Genomic DNA, 18,944 nt, shown 5'->3' with positions numbered 1-18,944 from the left:
CCCGTCCTCATGCGCACCACCTCTCCTCCCCTCGCTCTTCTTTTTTCTCTCTCTCTCCTTCCCCCATCTCTGGCCGACCCTCTCCCCTCTTTCCTCCCTTGCTAGCGCCCCTCCGACCAGCCTTCCCTACCGCCATTGCTGCTCCGTCCAGCCAGAATCACGACTCAAACTCCCTTCCTCCTTCAACGCGATGTTTCAGCTTCCTTTGTCGTTTTTGACAATTCCAGCCACCAATTGGAACGGGTCTAGTCCCCATCGTGTTCTATTCTTCAAGAGCTTTCTATAGACACCAATTTTACCAATTTTATTGGGTGGTTCATGCTAGTCGAGCCCGAAAAATTTTAGCCCTTTTCGATTTTTGGGCTAGATTTCTCTCAAACCGTGAACCCCATTGGAATTCCGAGACCACCAGCACGCTTAACTCGTTGAGAACTTTGCAAGGACACCAATTTGAAATTTTTCTGATGCCAAAAATTTGATGGGTCCCACGAGTTTACAGTGATTTTTCGAGTCTTAAATGAGTCTTTTTAATTAAATAAAAATTATATTCTAACTTATAGTATTGTGGGCTTCATGTATATATTTTTTTTTCGAGTAAATTCCACTGGCGACTGGGACTGCATTTTTGGGCCAAACAGGCGGGCTGTCGGACTCACTTCAGAAGTGGGTCAATATTATAATGCTTCCCACCATTTTCAAAAGCCCCGAATGCATTCCAGGTGTCAGAATTGGCGTAGGCAAAACCTAAATTCATAAAATATTCATGGGTAGTTAGAAAATTATAATTCCTTTTGCAATAATAAAATAGCATTATTAAGGACTGCGGGACATGATTATAGAATTTTGGGGTCAGTTTGGATAGTTTTTGCAAAATATTAATTTTAAGCTTAATAGCTGAATTGTGTAGTTATATAAGTTTTGATTGGTTTGGCAGGCCCAGGAGGGGTAGTATGATGTTGTTGTGATGTGGGCCTGAGGCCATAGGATTCGGAAGTGTTGTTTGAGTTGCTTTGCAGGTTGGGTAGGTCCTAGGCACAGGAAAAACTCTGTTAGATTTTCAGTATAAATTTATGATGTCTTTGACTCTTTAAATTCTTATTTTGTTTTAATATTAATAAATTCATGAATATAATTGTTTAGGTGATCCTAGTCAATCCTTCTCTTTTGCCTAGCCACTTCAGTGATTTTCAGTTATTCTATGAGTAGATATTGATTTAATTTATAATTTTAATATTATTAAATTATATTCAAAGTATGCTCATGCATTCACTTACAAAGATATATATATATATATATATATATATATATATATATATATATATATATATATATAGTTAAATGCTAGGTATACTCTATTTTATTAATGAACTTGGTTGCGAATGTCGCCTCAATGTAATTTGGAGCTCTGTGTGTGTGTTGGCATATGTGTGGTGTGGATAAGGATATGGGTAGGACGAATAGTCACGGCTGGAGCTTAACTTACTGGAATCCAATCCTTATATGTGGATAAGTCGGGGTGAGTACGGCTTTGAGTTGATCTTGCTAACCCCCACACTTAGACTATTAAAAGAAAGTCCGACTTGAGTGGACCTCGCTGGCAAGTATTGAAATTAAGAGAGTTGTATAGGGAATCAAGTTCCACATATATGTGTGTGTGTGTGTGTGTGTGTGTGTGTTTGTGTGACACACGGGTGTGTGGTGTATGAATGTTTCAAATTATCTTTTATGCGAATATTGTTTGACTTGTTTGAAATTATGTGTGTATGTTGCATTTCATACATAGAAATGCATTAGGTTTAGATATTTATAGAAATTGTATTTAAAATCAGTATCTTACTTAATGAGTCGAACGCTCACCTCTGTTCAACTATTTTTTTCCTGGGTGACAGGTAGACTTATTGAGAATAATCTGCTTTCTTTCTCGCAGGTTTAACTAGAAAAGTTTAGTTGTGTTTTTATTATCTTTATTTTAATTCTAGAACTCCGCATATACCGTTAGCGTATCATTTTTATTTGGGGTTTTAATAACTTAATTTTCTAGAATTGTTAACTTAGTCATGTGGGATTGCTTGTATGTTTAGAATTTTATTACTATGGATGGAGGGAGCTGAGCTCCCAAATATTTATTTATCTATTTGAGGATTGTGAGGCTAAGCTAAGCTCCTCAGATTTTGATATTTTGTGTTCACAGGTCGGATGAGTTAATACTCCCTGTTGGATAGTCCAATTTATGGCTGGACTCTGTCCATTTGTTTTCTTGAATTTGGACTACATTCATGGGCTTTATAGTTGGATTAGAAATAATTACGCTTACTACGGATTTCGGAGGTCTTATACTGACCCAAGTCCTAATGTCGGTTCGGCCCACAAATCAGGTCGTGACATGATATAAGAATGGTATTAATAATGTTTTGCAATTCAATAATAATTATATGGAAAGAATTATCATTTAATAAAAAATAATTATTAATTAGCAAATTAATCTCTTCACTAATTAGCAAATTAATCTTTTTATAGAAGTGCTCTATGGCAATTTTAGGAAAAAAATATGCTACGTAGCAAACCAAAAAAGAAAAATGTAATATACTTGATGTTTATATATAGATAGACAGATTAGCAAATTTATCTTTTTATAGAAGTGCCCTGTGGCAATTTAAAAAAAAAATGTCATGTAGCAATATCAAAAAAGAAAAATGAAATATGCTTGGTGTAAATATATAGTTAGATTAGCAAATTAATCTTTTTATAAAAATGCCCTATGGCAATTTTAGGAAAAAATATGCCATGTAACAATATCAAAAAAGAAAAATGAAATACACTTAATGTATATATATAAATAGATTAGCTAATTAATCTTTTTATAGAAAGTGTCACGTAAAAATATTAAAAAATTGTCACGTGACAACAAAGAAAAAAATATGCTTGCTTTATCTATATGATAAATAGACAAATAGATTAGGAAATTGCCCATGTAAAACTTGTTAACAATAATTTAATATATGAATAATTGTAATTTATATATTTCTTAAAATTTAATGCTTAAAATAAAATAATAATTTAAATTTATTGTTAATTTCTTCATATTTATTTTTATTATTTTTAATATAGACTAAATTTATTATCTCTCAATTTTTTGAATGAAGATTGCATAATATGTAAAAGTAAAAATATACTATTACTTAAAACAATAAAAAAAAAATATAACAATGGAACATAAATATTAATTAAAGATAGAATAATTTAAGATTGGTTAAATTATATAATTATTAACATTATTTTAAAATATCAAAATTTTTATATTTTCTTACCATATTAAAGAAATATAATACATTCAAATAATATCTTTATTTAGTAATATTAATGTTATTCTAAAAAATAATATTAACAAACTGAAAAATGAAAAACCAGTGAAAAATATAAAAAAAAAAAACAAAATTATATGTATATAACATATATTTATCTCTTTACCCCCACACACATATATAGATTTGTTTGCTTTTAATGAATTTTAAAATTATATTTAAAGTGATTTAAAAAAAAATCATATTTCATTAGATATTTCACTTTAATGTATTTTATTTCACTCAAATTTTAAATTTGCCCATTAAATTTTTAAATATACTCCCAAAGTAATTTATCATTACTGCATTTATTCTTTTAGACATTTTACCTTAATAATTTCTCATTCAATTAAAATTTTTTATTTACTTCCACTCAATTTTAAAAATTTTAATAAAAATAATAATTATTATTAAGTATACATATATAACTACTCATATATATATTTGAATTCGTCACTGTTTACGAGTACGTATGACATTTAAGTATAATAAATATTATTTGGAGTTCATTAGTACTCATGTTAAACTTCTAAAAGGATATTTTACTACGTCTCTCTATAAGTTTTTTTTTAGACTCTCTCATCTTATTCCTTTGTTTCTATGCTTAAGACGTTTCCCTTGTGGATCCAGCGGCTTCTCTTACCCCTACTGGACAAGGGAGCTCTTTTCCCTACCCAATTGTGAGTTACTCTTCCCACCATTAGGTGAATGTACACAGTTTTGTATTCTTTGGTAGTTTGGGGTTCAAAGAAGACAGTCGGTCGTTGGTCTACCATGATTTTTTTTTTGTTTGAATTATGACTCAAAATCCGAGTAAGATTTAAAGAGACGTTTTCTTAATTTGAGTAGGTAAAATATTCCTCAATAGGATAGAGGAATTGAGGAATATTTCTATATAAAGTAAAACTCTTATTTTAGTATTATTTCTAAATTGAGTGGAACTCCTAATCAGATTAAGATTGAAAGAATTAAAACTATAAATGGGATAATGGTGAAAAGATTTATTTGGCTTTCAGCTAATGGAGTGAGTCTGTCACCCATTTTAGAGAGGTACCTTGTCAATTATTGCGGATTTAGCTCTGCTCATTGATGAGTGGCTTTTACCCATTGCATGGGAGAGAAGCTTTGGTCTAAGGTAAAGAAAGGATATAGAATTTAAGAGGAATGAATTCTTATCCATTGATGAGAGGGCTCTTACCCATATAGTTGAAGACACCCTTTGTGGTGTAATAATTAAAATAGTAAATATATTGGGTTATATCTAGAGGAGACTGAGAGGGACTAACTAATATATTTACTATGAGCAGTTGATGCAGTGTGGGTTCTCTTGGGTATAATTGGGTTTATGGGTAGTATGACTTTGAGCATGTAATGAAAATTTATTATTGTTGATAGTGGAAGTAAATATTAGTTTTTTATGTATTTGCTTTATTTCTTTATAGTTTACACACTTTTATTATACACAATAAATTGGTATCAGAGTATGAAATGATCTTGGTGAGTTTGGTTGAAGGTGGAGCTGTTGTCACATGGTGATGCAAGCTTGCTTAAGCTAGTGGAAAGTTGAAATTAAGGTGAAGCTCTTGATGCGAAATTAAGATAGTTAATGACGCGAAGATTTTTTGAAGAAAGAAGTAAGTTACACCCAAGATGAAGATCGGAGAGATTGATGATTTAAAGGGTTCAAGCTCATGCATAGAGATGTGATGATTGAAGGCACCAAAGAATTTGAAGTAAGCAATAGTTAATGGATTTTGAATCAAGGTGGAGATTGTTAGAATTATGACTCAAAACCTTAGTAAGATTTGAAGAGACTTTTTTCTAATTTGAGTAGGAGAAATATTCCTTAGTACGATAGAGAAATATTCCCTATATAAAGTAGAAATCTTATTTTAGTGTTATTCCTAAATTGAGTGGGACTTCTAATCAGATTAGAATTGAGCGAATTAATATTATAAATAAGATAATAATGAAAATGGTTATTTGGCTTTCAGCTCATGGAGTGAGGGTATTGCCTATTGTAGAGAGGGGCCTTACCAATTGCTGTAGATTTGGCTCTGCCCATTGATCAGGCTTTTGCCCATTGCAGTGGAGAGGGGCTTTGGCCTATGGTGGAGAAAGGATATAGAATTCAAGAGGAAGGGATTCTTGTCCATTAGTGAGAGGGCACTTGCCCATATAGTTGAAGACACCTTTGTAGTGTAGTGTTGTAATAGTAAATATATTAGGTTGTGTCTAGAGGAAACTGAGATGGACTAACTAATGTATTTACTATGAGTAGTTTGATGTGGTATGGGTTCTTTTGGGTGTAATTGGATTCATGAGTAATATAACTATGAGCTTGTAATAATGATTTATTTATTGATGATAGTAGAAGATGACATGTCCATTGATGTAACCCTATATTAAGAGAGTAAACCACGTAAATATTAATATTTTGTGTGTTTGTTTTGTTTTTTTACAGTTTATATATTTCTGCAGTGCACAACATTTTTTCTGAGTGTGGTTGATTCGGCGGTAATCTAGTGAAAGAATCTACTTATCCACCATGTTTTTGGGGGTTTTTTTGCCTTGCCTTGGTGGTTGCCTGCAGGTATTATTCTTCAACATGTATCTCTGGTTCTGGGAGAGGTTTGATTTTATGGGGCACGATAACTCAAAGGTCTGCTGAACCTGAGTTTGCACTGAGCTCTACCTCACCACTATCTGCAAGTTGCTAATCTATCCTGCGGTGCCATTTGCTTTTTTGGGCCTCGGTTCTTTACAATTTCGCTGACCTAGCTTCATCGGGCGCTTTCTGCTTTTAGACTTTTCTAGGCTTGGGTTGGGAAAGCTCTATGCTGGCCAGAGGTTTCTTGGGAAAGCTCCTTAGCCCATGTACCAACGATGTTTATATTATCCTTTCCTGTTGGCTGAATTCAAGTCCTTAACCTGTTTAGTCAGGCGTTTTGTATTTGTGGGCTTTAAGCCTCTCTCCTCGGAGCCTGCATATTAATTAGGTTTTCTATTACCTATCCTGAGAGAGATAAAAAAAAAAAAAAAAAAATTATATTTTATTGTATTTAAAATTAATTAATATTACTTTATTTTGTAAAAATAATTCAAATTTCACAAAATTTTTATTTTTCATTTCCCACATCTATGTAAAGTGGTATTTATTTTTTCTAAACAAATTCAAGAAAATATTAAATTAAAAAATGGCAAAACTTCACAGAAAAATTATAAATATAACGTTTTTGTATAAAATTAATATAATAAGAATTATCATAAGAAAATTAGTTATATTTAATAATATAAGACCATCAATTAATTATTTGAAATTATATTTTATTATACTAGTTTAAAAAAGTATTAATTTTTTATTTTTTATTTTTAATAAAATGGCATCATTTTTCTTAATCTAATTGATGTAATTTTTATAAAATAATTATTTTAAAAAATAAATCACTTCACAAAAATTTTTCAATTAAATAAAATAACTTTAAAATTCACTAAGTTTTTAAATTTGGCCCAAAAATTTTAATTTTATCTAATACAACATTTCGAATGAATCCATGAACCTAAAGCAAAAACAATTTTCTCTCCATATTTTAGTAAATGAAAATTTCTCAAATTTTGACAAATGAAGTAAAAATATTTTGGAACCACCAAGCCTTATTATCTAAAACAAAATACAAATTTCTATCAAAATCAAGCAAGCAAGCTAATTCCTTGCAAGCTGTAGAGGGGAAGAAGAGGGCATGCAGTATGTGTACGACATGATCAACAAATATAGAAATTTCAGAGAGCTTGACTGAGTTCTGGATTAGAAGAATAAGGATATCATGAATAATTGTCTAATGCATACAAGAAGCAACACAAGAACCCTGACCCATGAGTTCTTCCCATATCACATGAAATGATCTCTACTTTGCCTGTCTATTTACTTTCAGATACGGCAAAGCCCCAATCACATTATCATAGTCATTCCTGCTAACTGGGTGCTGCAAATAATAACAAACAATTACATTAAGAGAACAAGCTTCTTTGTGGAAGCACAATTAATAATCTAAAATCTGTGAAATAAAAATTAATGTTTAAACAGCAAGGAATATGCTCAGTCAAAATGGCGAGTCAGAACCTTGTTAAACCAACAGACTGAATCGGTCTTGCCATTCCATTTGGTTCAGTTTCTTTCATTCTTCTGGTTTGCTTTGGTTTGGAGATATGAACATTTTAAATACCAAAATATAGGAACAAGGATCAAACTGATTTTATTAATTATTAGAAGGACAATGGCAGAGTTCAATTTCAAGAATTCCTTTTCTATGCTGATTCAATTGGATTATTTACCAAAACTGATTCAAATTGACATGTGAACATCCTACGTGATTGTTGCTGGCCAGTAAACATCTCACAAGTTTTCGCTCAAGTCAATGACAATATTGGGATGAGTTCTTTGTATGCACCAAGGTATTTTGGGCATAATGCTGAACTGAACTAGTCTACAACATTTACACCAGCACAGCATTGAGATGTGATGAATCCTAGGATGCCACAGGTCCATGGAAACTCTGCATTCAAGTGCTGCATAAATACAAATTCAAAAAGAAAACACACGCATGATACTGTTCATGCAAGTATGATGTATGCATGCATTCAAGTTCCGTATCCTGAGCAGCTATTTTGTTCCAACACCTGGCAGATATTTAGTTTAAAATTTCTAGTTCTAGGAACTAATAACCTGTTATGAGAGTTAATCCCAAATAAAGAGAATCAAAATGCTTGGTAGAACATTAAAAAAACCAAGTGAACATCTGACTGCCCCTCACTCTATCCCTTTTCTTATACAGCATTTTTTGCATAACCCTATTTAAAGAATTTAAAAAGAAAAACCATTTCAGTTTCTGTAGAATATAGTTATTTAAAGCTTCTGCCTTAAAAATTTGACATATTAGGGAGAACTAAAAACACCCAAGAAATTTCAGACCAAAGGCAAACAAGAGACAGTTACATCAAGCAGAAATGGATGAATGTGTGAACTATCATTTTCACAACATAATGTTCAATTTAGCAACTTGCCTCTTGAACCCAGCAGATTAGTGTTTTTTCCAGCTTTATACGCATAAAAATTAAAGGAAATGAAATGCATTCAGAAGATCAGAAGCATTGACTACTTTCATTTGCACAAATTTCTCAAACCCCTAGACTTCTGGGTAAAAAGTGTCTAGTCCTCAGATTCTTAATAAGTGGCCAAAAGTCCAAAACCTTGTTATATTGCAGAATGGCAAATAAAGAGGGATATAAAATTCTTCTAGATATCCTCCTACATAATGCTCTAACCAGATTCTATTTCTTCCCCTTGCACAACTCTAACTTGGAGATCCAAAGAAATACATATTTACCTTCCCAAGCTTATACAGTCAATTTTAAGATATGTACAATAACTTTTTCATCAACTCTCAATAGCACAAATTTCACTCCCATGGGACATAAAAAATCTCAGAACCCGCAATAGTTCGAGTCTCCAATAATTTTGAAAAGAATAAATCCCTAATAGCACTCTAGAAATAAGATGGGGCAATTCAACCTTGGTATAATTTTTTACCTTGTTTGTTCTCCCCTGAAAACCCCTCCTAGGTCATTACTCCAAGTTTCCTACTTGATACATGAGTGATCCAATGGCTATAACAGATTTGATATGACACCATAATAACTTCAAATTCAAGCATATGCATATCTTCCTCAAGACAACTTAGAAATAAAATATTAAATTTATTATCAACTAATCTAACGTCTCTAGATGGTGAAACTCAATTCTTTCACGTTCACTTGATCAAATTATTGCCATGACATTTAAGAACTGAATTCATTTTTAACAAGTACTATACATGCCTAAGAATCTCAGTAGCTGCATAATTGCCACAAATGAAATATCACAAGCTTCTATCATGTCAAATGCAACTTATGCTTCACAAGATTTACTTTCTTTATGTGGGATCACCAAAGTCATTTCAAGTTTTAACCAATATCTGCTTCATTGGTCACACAAGAAATTCCTTTCATCACTCAAGAAATTAAAAAAAGGCTCGTGGTTGAGTTGATTATCACGGTAAACTGTCTTAGGATCTATTTGGCATTGTTATTAGGGCTGCTGTTGAGAAAAGCATCTCTTTGAATATGTTATTAGACAGCATTAAAAATTGATTTAAAGTTAAATTTGACATATTTTAATCATAAAAACTCCAAAACAAATAAATAACTCTTTTCAAACAATATTTTCCAGTGGCATCTAGAATGATACTTTTCCAAAATACTCTTTTTTGCCTCCTAACCTCAACCGAAACAGGGCCTTAATATGGCAGAAAAACCAAGATTAATGTTGCTGTTTGGAACGGAAGAAATTGCAATTACTTTCAATGGGAACCAATCCTATATTAAGCCAGCCGCTGTAACACTACACGATAAGGAACCAAACTGTTTTACGAGAACTAACAAAAATGCAATGAAACCACGTAGATATATCATGATAGAAAAATAGACAATTAATTATATATGTTAAACTAACAAAAAAAGGGGGATCCTTCATGCAAAATAATCAAGACTGTTTTAAGAGAACCCACCATTTTGGAGAGTCGTAATTTCCTCTTGGTGTTCTTCTTGGCCAGCAAATGCTGCTTCCCAGCTCTCCTCCGAACTATTTTTCCTCCACCTGTCACCCTGAATCTTTTCGCAGAAGCCTATAAACATACCAAATTCATAATCAAATAACAATAAAAAAAAAAAAAATCCAACACACATAGCTAAAAGACAGAGAAATTGACCTTGTGGGTTTTCATTTTGTACCCTTTAGCAGCAGTGACTGTAAGAGATTGAAGTCTCTGAGTGAGAGTAGAGATAGTAGAGGGTTTTCGAGAGAAAAACGAGAGAGACCCAGAAATGCTATGACTCGAACTGAGTCTGGGTGAGTTGTTCAACTTATTGAAGGGCGAGAGGTGAGCAGACACATAAGAGAGTCGGGCTGTTGTAGGAAAGTGTAGCGGGCAAAACCTGAAATTGAAAGAGAAGATGGTCGAAGAAGCCATTGTTGAAGATTGTAATTGGGTTCTTGCTTGCCACTGTAAGCAAGCGCTTTGAAACAGGAAGAAAGAAAGAAGAGGTGTGACGTGGAGCGATATGGTGCGGATAGAATTTTTCTCAGCGAATTGGGTCCTGAATCTTGTCTCTTATTTACGGTTTGGTACATCCATGATTTTATTAATTTTAGAAGGATAAATTGCAATTTAAATTTTTATATTTTTAAATTAACTTATTAATTTTTTAATATTTTAATATATTTATGAATTAAATTTTACCGTTTAAATTAATTTATCATTAATTTTAATTAAAATAATTAAAATATTTTTTATTATATTTTTTTAACATAAATAATTAAGTCTTTAAAATTTAATAAAATTTGTAATTTAATTCATAAATTTAATATTTTTCTTTTTACAATTAATTTTTATATTTTTTTAAAATTAATCTTCAAATAGTATAATTATATATAAAGAAACCTTAGTTTTTATAAATTAATTCTTAAATATTATAATTAGTTATAAATAATCTCATAATTTTATAAATTATCATTAAATATTATAATTATTTATGAATAAGCTCTAATATTTTTATAAATTAATTTTTAAATATTATAATTTCTTATAAATAAATTTTTATATTTTTTTAATTGATATTTTATAATTTATATTTTATAAATAAATATTTGTGATAAATCCATATATTTTTACAAATTAATTTCTTAATATTATAATATTTATAAATAAGTCTTTATATTTTTATAAATTATTAATAAATTTTATAATAATTTATGAATAAATCTCTATATTTTTCTAAATTCTTCAAAAATATTATAATTATTTCTAAATAGACTCTTATATTTTTAAAAATTAATCTCTAAATATTATAATTATTTATAAATAAGCCTCAATATTTCATAAATTGGTTTCAAAATTTTATAATTATTTATTGATAAGTCCTTATATTTTTATAAATTAATTCATAAATATTATAATTATTTATGAATAAGCCCATATATTTTACAAATTGAACTAAAAATACTATTATTATTTACAAATAAGCCCCTTATATTTTTATAAATTAATTCTAAATATTATAATTATTTACAAATAAGCCATTATATTTTTACAAATTGTCACTACATAATATAATTATTTACAAATAAGCCCTTATATTTTTTGAAATTGATACCTATATATTATAATTATCTATGAGTAAACCCTATATTTTTACAAATTTTACCTAAATATTATAATTATTACGAATAAGCTTATATATTTTTATAAATTAATCCTTAAATATTATAATTATTTATAAATAAGTCCTTATATCTTATAAATAGATCCTGATTTTCATTAGATATCAGTTATTTTAGTTCCCTGATTAAATGTATTTAAATTATAATTACTAAATATTTTATTATATCATGTAAAAAATAATATAATATTTTTATGTCAAAGTCCTTTTCCTTTGATTTCTTTTTGCTCTTAATCGAAGATACCTGTATCAACACCATCGCCACATCAACTCTCAATTTCTCTTCCTGATTGCACCTTAATCTCATTCACCTTCCCTCACAGCTCACATCGACACCATAACCACAAAGACCCACCTTCATCTTCATCTTCAAACTCTCAATCTCTCACTATCTCTCCAGCCTCCATCTCACTTCTCCTTTCATTTTGATGTTTTAATTTAGGTACAAGCTTTTCATGAGAGGCTTTCAAGTCTCAATCATCCCCGTCTTCCACGCACAGGCGAATCCATAGCTCCAACTCTTCCCACACCAGTAGCAACCGATGCATGTTCTTGCAATGTTTAGAGTTTTTCAACTTTGGCCTACTCAGTGGGATCTAGTCAATGTAGAGGTTGTTTATTTAATTATTGATTATGCTTGTGTTGTGTATACATGAGAAAATTCATTATTGAATTTTAGAAATTGCCTGTTATTGATTTTATTTATTATTTATTACCTCTATTTATTTTTTACTATTGTTTCCTTGAGGACACAGATTTTATTGATTGGGTATGAATGTTTTCATGAATACACTCCAAGATCACGTAGACTAATGTAAATTGAAATAATCCATTGACTAAACCAAGACCATTTAGGGGTTAATTTGTAAAAATATAAGGGCTTATTCATAAATAAATATAATATTTAGGGATCAATTTATAAAAATGTAGAGGCTTATTCATAAATAATTATGATATTTAAGGATCAATTTGTAAAAATATATGAGTTTATTTGTAAATATTTATAATATCCGGAGATAATTTGAAAAAATATAAGGGCTAGTTCATAAATAATTATAATATTTAGGGCTAATTTGCAAAAATATAATGGTTTATTTGTAAATATTTATAGTATCTAGAGATCTATTTGTAAAAATATAAGAGTTTATTCGTAAATAATTATAATATTTAAAGATAATTTACAAAAATATAATAATTATAAAATATATGGATAATTTACAAAAATATAGAGTTTTATTCATAAGTAATTATAATATCTAAATATTAATTTGTAAAAATATAAGAGTTTTGCAAATTATTATAGTATATAGTAATAATTGGTAAAAATATAATGGTTAATTTGTAAATAATTACAATATTTAGAATTAATTTATAAATATATAAAGTCTTATTTGTAAATAATTATAAGATATAAATGATAAAAAGTTAAATAATGCTATATTGTTACCATAAAAAGAGAGGGAGGACAAAAATATAAATTAAAAAATTTGTGTGATTCGATAGTAGCTGATAGGAAATTATTAGATTGAATTATATTTAATTTTTAAATAATAACTACCAATTAAAATTTAATTTATAAATATAAAAATTTAAATAATTATATTTTTACTCATTTAATGATCATAACTAAGTAACTTTAGTATTTTTAATTAAAATTATAATAAATAAATTATTAATTATTAATTACCAATAAAAATTTTGACAGCCAAGTTGAAAAATTAAAATTTTCTTTTTCTACTTAAAACTTTTTGTAAATATTTGCAGAGATCAATAAAAATTTAATAGATTAATTAATAAAAAAATATATTTTAATATAGATATATTATTAAATTTATAAAAATGTTTAGGGGTTAATACAATGATTTTATGATTCTAGTTATTGATGGTAATGAATTTTATATAAATTTTAATATTTTATAACAGTTACATAACCTCTCTGATGAGTTAATTTATAACTTTGAAATCTCTTAAAATCGAATAATCAATTATTATCTACTCAACTCAACTCAACTAAGCCTTTATCCCAAATTATTATCTAATTTATTAAATTTTAAATAAAAAAATAATTAAATCTATCTAGGATTATATCAACAACCATAGAAACTCACCACACTGGCTTTGCAAAACTGTTGTAAGAAAAGTAAAAATCAAATTGCATCAACTCATATCAATTACAACATCAAAATATTCTACAATTGATGCCAATTGATGCTCTTTAATATACTTATATCCAACAGAACTCCTATGAGATGACACCGATGAGACTGGCAACACGAATGAGGTCTCGACGACAAAATATTGCTCCACCAAGTGGTGCAGCGGCAGCGGCATGACTATGCATAGCTGTGCCCTAGTAATCGCTGGGAAAAATCACATTCGAAGAGTTTGAACATCAGCTTGAGTTCTCTATTCCCAATTATGGCCTTGACAATATGGCTATGGACTCCCACTCCAAACTACATATCACATCCTGTGTGGTTGCATATGTAACATTAAATTGAAACAAATAATAATTAAAAAAGTTAAAAAACCATTATTCCATACTTTCAAGGAATTCAATCCATTCAGATAACCTTCCTACATACCGAAGGGTTTTGACAATTGATGTCAAAGCTGTTGATTGCACATGGTTCAGCCAAGAGTTCGAGGGGCTCCTCACCTGATGCAGCAGACACAAGAGTGTTCAGGTATTGCTTCAACAAAAATAGTGTTAAAATCAATGATTCTGTGCTTAATAGTTGACTGAAATATCACTAACTATAAGGAACACTAATAACATAAAGCAAGAAGCAAGAGTCATGGTAGCAACTCCATACCTTGTTCAATAACGGCAAGGATCCCATCTTCTGAACAGATCATTGCAGGTAATATCCGCGAGGAAGATGTATTACTGCTTGCAGACTTCATGTAGCAGTCATAATGAACCTCCCAAACATCACTTTCAGATAATGAATGGGTCTTAGCGTCATTTGTCCCAACCCCAGAAAGAATAATTGGTTCTTGTTGCCAGCGCAGATCCCAGGCAAATACAGTACCTGCAGAACCTCCTGCCTATAAATTATTAAAGAATTAGAAAATCAGTAATAAAATCCAACATCAACAAAAATATTTCACATCAAATCAAAATAGAAAAACTATTATATTTTCAGACAACAATTCAAACGCGAGTATACAAAATGTAAACCATTTCCTTTGGCTGAAAAAGACCTAGTAGATGTTTAAGTGAAATGCCTACTCTATTAATGATGTAAAATAGAAACCACAACTAATCTGAAACTTATTGAGAATAAAAAAGTTTAAGCATGTTGAGTTTTTTAACTTTAGAAAGTTTTGCCCTCTACAAGTGACACGTACTACATGATGATAAATACCTACTCAACACAAGCATTGATGTAGTTATCACGCTTTAATAGTTAAAGCACAGGCACCAACCATATGATGCATATCTATTATCTATTGTCTGAAACAGTCATATGCCAATGACCATTTTTTACTACATCGATTTGTTAGTAATTATTAGCAACTAATAATATTAACAAGAGGTATCATAAACATAAATTTCTGCCACAGAAACAAACAGACTTAAGCTAAAAGAGAAGGACTAGCAGGGGGCCTGTATAAACAATTAGAAAGGTTTCCAAAACAGTGGAAGCATCCAGCACACATGATCCAATGCAAACTAAAATAGAAAAGGAATTCAACCAATAAGCAAATTTATAACCACTTGTAAAGTGACATAGATGAGATTTTTCATGCTAAATGAGAACAAAGAAATTGGTGGAGTAGCTATCTTACTAGACACGTGTGCTTTCTTGACGGATGAATATCAATGGAGTGTATGATCCCAGAAGTTGTTCCCTGATCCCTACAGTAATAACTCCCATTGGAAAATCAATATACACCTTTCTTGGCATAATAATTAAGAAATTTGTTATATTGATTAAATGTAACTAACAGGCAGAAGAAGTAAACCATTAGTCATCGCTGTGCTATCTCAAATGTGGCAGAATCACTTAGAGGATACTGAAGTTCTCATTCCAAATGTTAGATGTTACAAATTCAATTTATTGCTTTGCATCAAAGCTTCATCTAGATAATTTCAAATACTTCTGAAATATATGTGACACAGAAAACCTTTTTCTGCTGGTAAATTAAATACTCAAATGCCACCACCGCTGAGTCTCTTCACAAATGTGCTAACTCATTCTTTCATTCACTTTTTTATCATTCTATTTGAATTGCAGACTCAAATACATGAATGAGTGCTTAAATTTGTGTCAGTGTTGGTTCCGGTAGCAGCAGTGAAACTGAAAATTAACTATCAAAAAGCAGTGATGGATGATCAGTTTTCACAGCAGTAGTGGACTTCAAGAGAAAATGTTGTTGACTGTTGAAAGTCACAATTGAGTTGTGGTGGTGGTGCTAGAACAAGTGGTAGCTGTGGTATTGATAATCAATAAGTACCTAAGTAGACACAAATGCTGTCTCATTCCCAAGTGATAAACCCTGGAAAAGAAACCTTACCATTGGCATATAGATAATTAAAGAAATATTGATTCACCATTGATTTTCTCCTATCTCATCAGGAAATATAACTATATAAAAAAAGGATCCTTCATGAAAAAAAGTTAACTAAACGACAATTTGTTCCTCAATTATTCCATAGGCTTTGCCAAATGATATGTGAGCATCCTACAACACATTTTTTGCTCATATCCTCTTTATTTTCCTATATCCTATAGTGTGTAGAAAAATATTTACCACACTACGTTTCAAAATTCACACACTAAGCAGGTTAAACAGTTGGGAAACAAAGTACCGCAACTTACATGTTAGAAATTGGACTAAGAATAATGTTACTTAACAAAAAGAATGATCTCGACATTGCAAATGTCCTAGAAAACAGTACTTAACGTAATATCAAATCAAGCACAGAAACCACCATTTTACTAAACATTGGTCCCCATCCAATAATATAGATCATAAAATCTTAAGCAAGGCAGCAAGCTATCCTCTAGAGCATGAGGCAGACCTACAAGGTAAATAATAATCTAGTTTTCTTGCGATCTGACAATCCCACCCTAGAAACACAGCAAAATACCAGCTACTGGCCATAGAAAGAGTTAGAGTTTGTTTGACATTGTAATTTGAGATGCTCACCACCTTGAGTATGTTAATTAGAGGACATTAAACATTGTTAAGTTAAACAGCTAAACAGTTTTGCAAAATGCAGGTTTGAACCTCAATTCCAAGCAGGGATAAGTTCAGCAGCCAGGTAACTTGAGACTGGTAAAAGCTTGGTATATTAGCACTCAATTACATCACAACAGCCTACATAGATTCACTCACCAATTATCCTTGAACTGAGCAACAGCAGAACCAGGCCGTCTTAGGTCCCACCATTGAAGCCCAAAACCACACCCACCGGTCACAAACTCAGTTGGCGAAGCCCACCTCACAGCTGTATATGAAACCAAACCATTCCCATCAAAAACCCTCCTACAATTCCCCTTTCCATGATAACCTTCAACACCAATCTTAACCAAATTCACCCTCCCATCTTCTCCAACACTCACACAGTCACTCCCGCCCTCCATTAAATCCACTCCTCCAATCGGCCCCACATGAAAGTCCCTACCCACCACCGAGATCTGCGGCTCCGCAAACACAGACTCAAGGCTTTTGCCGGCAGTGGAGAAGCAGTGGAGGGAGCCGGAAAATGTGGAGGCGGCGATAAGAGAAGGGGTGCACTTGAGGGAGGAGATGCGGGAAGGTGGGTTCCAGGAGGAGAGTAGAGATAGGGTTTTTGAGGAGCTTAGAGAGTGAATTTCGAGGGAAGGAGTGCCGCTGTCGGTATCGAAGAAAGCGACAGTGAGGTATTTTTGAAATGGGGAGATAGAAGGAAGCCAGCGAATTGAGTCTACGTATCTGAACTGGGGGACTCTGTGGATTTGTGGGGGTTGAGGGAGGCCCGTTATCGCCATTGTTAGGGTTTTGGAGGTTTTTCTGTTTCAACTTTCCAATGAGCGAAGAACACGGTTTGAAATGATTTCTGGGGCTGCTTACTGAAGTAATTAAAATTAAAAAAAAAAAAAATATATATATATATATATATATATATATAAATAAAAACCGCAGTTTGGCGCATTTATCATATAGGTTTTGAGGTTCAGTTTCTAACGAAAAGGTATCATCAGCAATAATTTAGTCAAAATTTAGTAAAACACAGAGAGTAATTCATATATTTTTTAATTTTATTTATTTAATTTTTAATATTTAAATAAATTTATATGTTAGTCGTTAATTTAATTATTTGTTTAATTTATTATTAATTTTACTAAATATATTAAAATAATATTATAAATTTATGATATAAATTTTATAATAAAATAGTCATTTATTTTATAATAGTTATTATTTTGTATTATATATTTGAATTAAAAGAATTTAATTGAAAATTTTATTATTATATTATATTATTTTATAATTAAAAAAATTAAAAATAATCTAGATATTTATGTGTTTATATACAAGAGACAAAGATAAACATATAAATTTATTAAAATGTCAACTAATACCATAATTAATATATAAATTTTATTAAACGTCAAGTATTAAATTATAATTTACCCTAATAACTTGGAGGCATTCTACTTGAAAATATAAAAATCATAGGACAACTTTTTATAATTTTTCATAAAAAAAAATTAATCAAACTATTTAATTTAAAAAAATATTTTAAAATTTTAAAATGATTTTGTTTATGATTTTTATTTTATAATTAATAATTAATTAAATGAAATCAATATATGTAACTATAATTTCTCAAATCTAAATCTCAAATAGAATTAATTACATAAAAAATAATACATGTATGTTATTAAATATAAATTAATAGATTAATAATTTTGTTTACATATTTTATCAGTGTAATTTATAAATATATTGTTAGACCAAAGAGTTTTACCTATTTTAATGATAATAATCAATTAGTATGTTACTGATTATGTTGAAAGCATTTGTGATGAGTTTATAAGTTTCAAATTCAAAATTGGCAAATTGTTTCAAATAAAAAATGAAAAAAAGTAAGAAAATGAAGTAAAACATTGTGGGATCCTATGGTATAATTTTTGTAATATCCTGAATTTTTAAATAATTATTTTATGTGTAGTTATATGATTTTTGACTCATTTGACGGGCCTAAAAGAGGCAATATGATATTATTGTGATGTGGGCTTGAGGTCATTGAATTTAGAAGTATTGTTTGAGTTGTCTTGCAAGTTGGGTAGG

General features: G+C 30.3%; 2 protein-coding genes across 4 annotated transcripts; both read right to left on the bottom strand.

Annotated features, from left to right (window-relative positions):
• Positions 1-7,111: 7,111 nt before the first annotated feature.
• On the bottom strand, positions 7,112-10,518 carry LOC110635406 (50S ribosomal protein L35, chloroplastic). 3 transcript variants are annotated; one of them, XM_021784719.2, is made up of 3 exons: positions 10,145-10,514; positions 9,944-10,060; positions 7,112-7,324 (listed from the first exon to the last, which is right to left on the bottom strand). In XM_021784719.2, the coding sequence occupies exons 1-3, from the start codon at positions 10,403-10,405 to the stop codon at positions 7,247-7,249; spliced, it is 456 nt and encodes a 151-aa protein (XP_021640411.2). In that variant the 5' UTR covers positions 10,406-10,514; the 3' UTR covers positions 7,112-7,246. The 3 variants fall into 3 exon arrangements, with proteins under 3 accessions (XP_021640411.2, XP_021640410.2, XP_021640412.2); XM_021784718.2 differs by lacking the exon at positions 7,112-7,324 and adding an exon at positions 7,347-7,907 and having other exon boundaries at positions 10,145-10,518; XM_021784720.2 differs by lacking the exon at positions 7,112-7,324 and adding an exon at positions 7,347-7,894 and having other exon boundaries at positions 10,145-10,517.
• Positions 10,519-13,783: 3,265 nt separating this feature from the next.
• On the bottom strand, positions 13,784-17,736 carry LOC110635407 (nuclear pore complex protein NUP43). Its single transcript, XM_021784722.2, has 5 exons — positions 17,004-17,736; positions 15,450-15,519; positions 14,471-14,705; positions 14,240-14,313; positions 13,784-14,124 (listed from the first exon to the last, which is right to left on the bottom strand). The coding sequence occupies exons 1-5, from the start codon at positions 17,636-17,638 to the stop codon at positions 14,071-14,073; spliced, it is 1,068 nt and encodes a 355-aa protein (XP_021640414.2). The 5' UTR covers positions 17,639-17,736; the 3' UTR covers positions 13,784-14,070.
• Positions 17,737-18,944: the final 1,208 nt, after the last annotated feature.

The sequence above is a fragment of the Hevea brasiliensis genome, chromosome 17 (assembly GCF_030052815.1).
Source record: "Hevea brasiliensis isolate MT/VB/25A 57/8 chromosome 17, ASM3005281v1, whole genome shotgun sequence".
Lineage (NCBI taxonomy): Eukaryota > Viridiplantae > Streptophyta > Magnoliopsida > Malpighiales > Euphorbiaceae > Hevea > Hevea brasiliensis.
This window is presented reverse-complemented; position numbering and strand designations above follow the sequence as displayed.

Excerpts from the sequence above, each read along its gene's own strand:
- LOC110635406 (XM_021784718.2), bottom strand. The coding sequence starts at position 10,405 with ATGGCTTCTTCGACCATCTTCTCTTTCAATTTCAGGTTTTGCCCGCTA. Across the intron at positions 10,061-10,144 it reads ACAAAATGAAAACCCACAAG|GCTTCTGCGAAAAGATTCAG; the intron begins GTCAATTTCTCT and ends GTATGTTTATAG. Across the intron at positions 7,908-9,943 it reads AATTACGACTCTCCAAAATG|CACTTGAATGCAGAGTTTCC; the intron begins GTGGGTTCTCTT and ends GTATTTATGCAG.
- LOC110635407 (XM_021784722.2), bottom strand. The coding sequence starts at position 17,638 with ATGGCGATAACGGGCCTCCCTCAACCCCCACAAATCCACAGAGTCCCC. Across the intron at positions 14,706-15,449 it reads CAAGAAAGCACACGTGTCTA|GCAGGAGGTTCTGCAGGTAC; the intron begins GTAAGATAGCTA and ends AATAATTTATAG. Across the intron at positions 14,125-14,239 it reads TCAATTGTCAAAACCCTTCG|GATGTGATATGTAGTTTGGA; the intron begins GTATGTAGGAAG and ends GCAACCACACAG.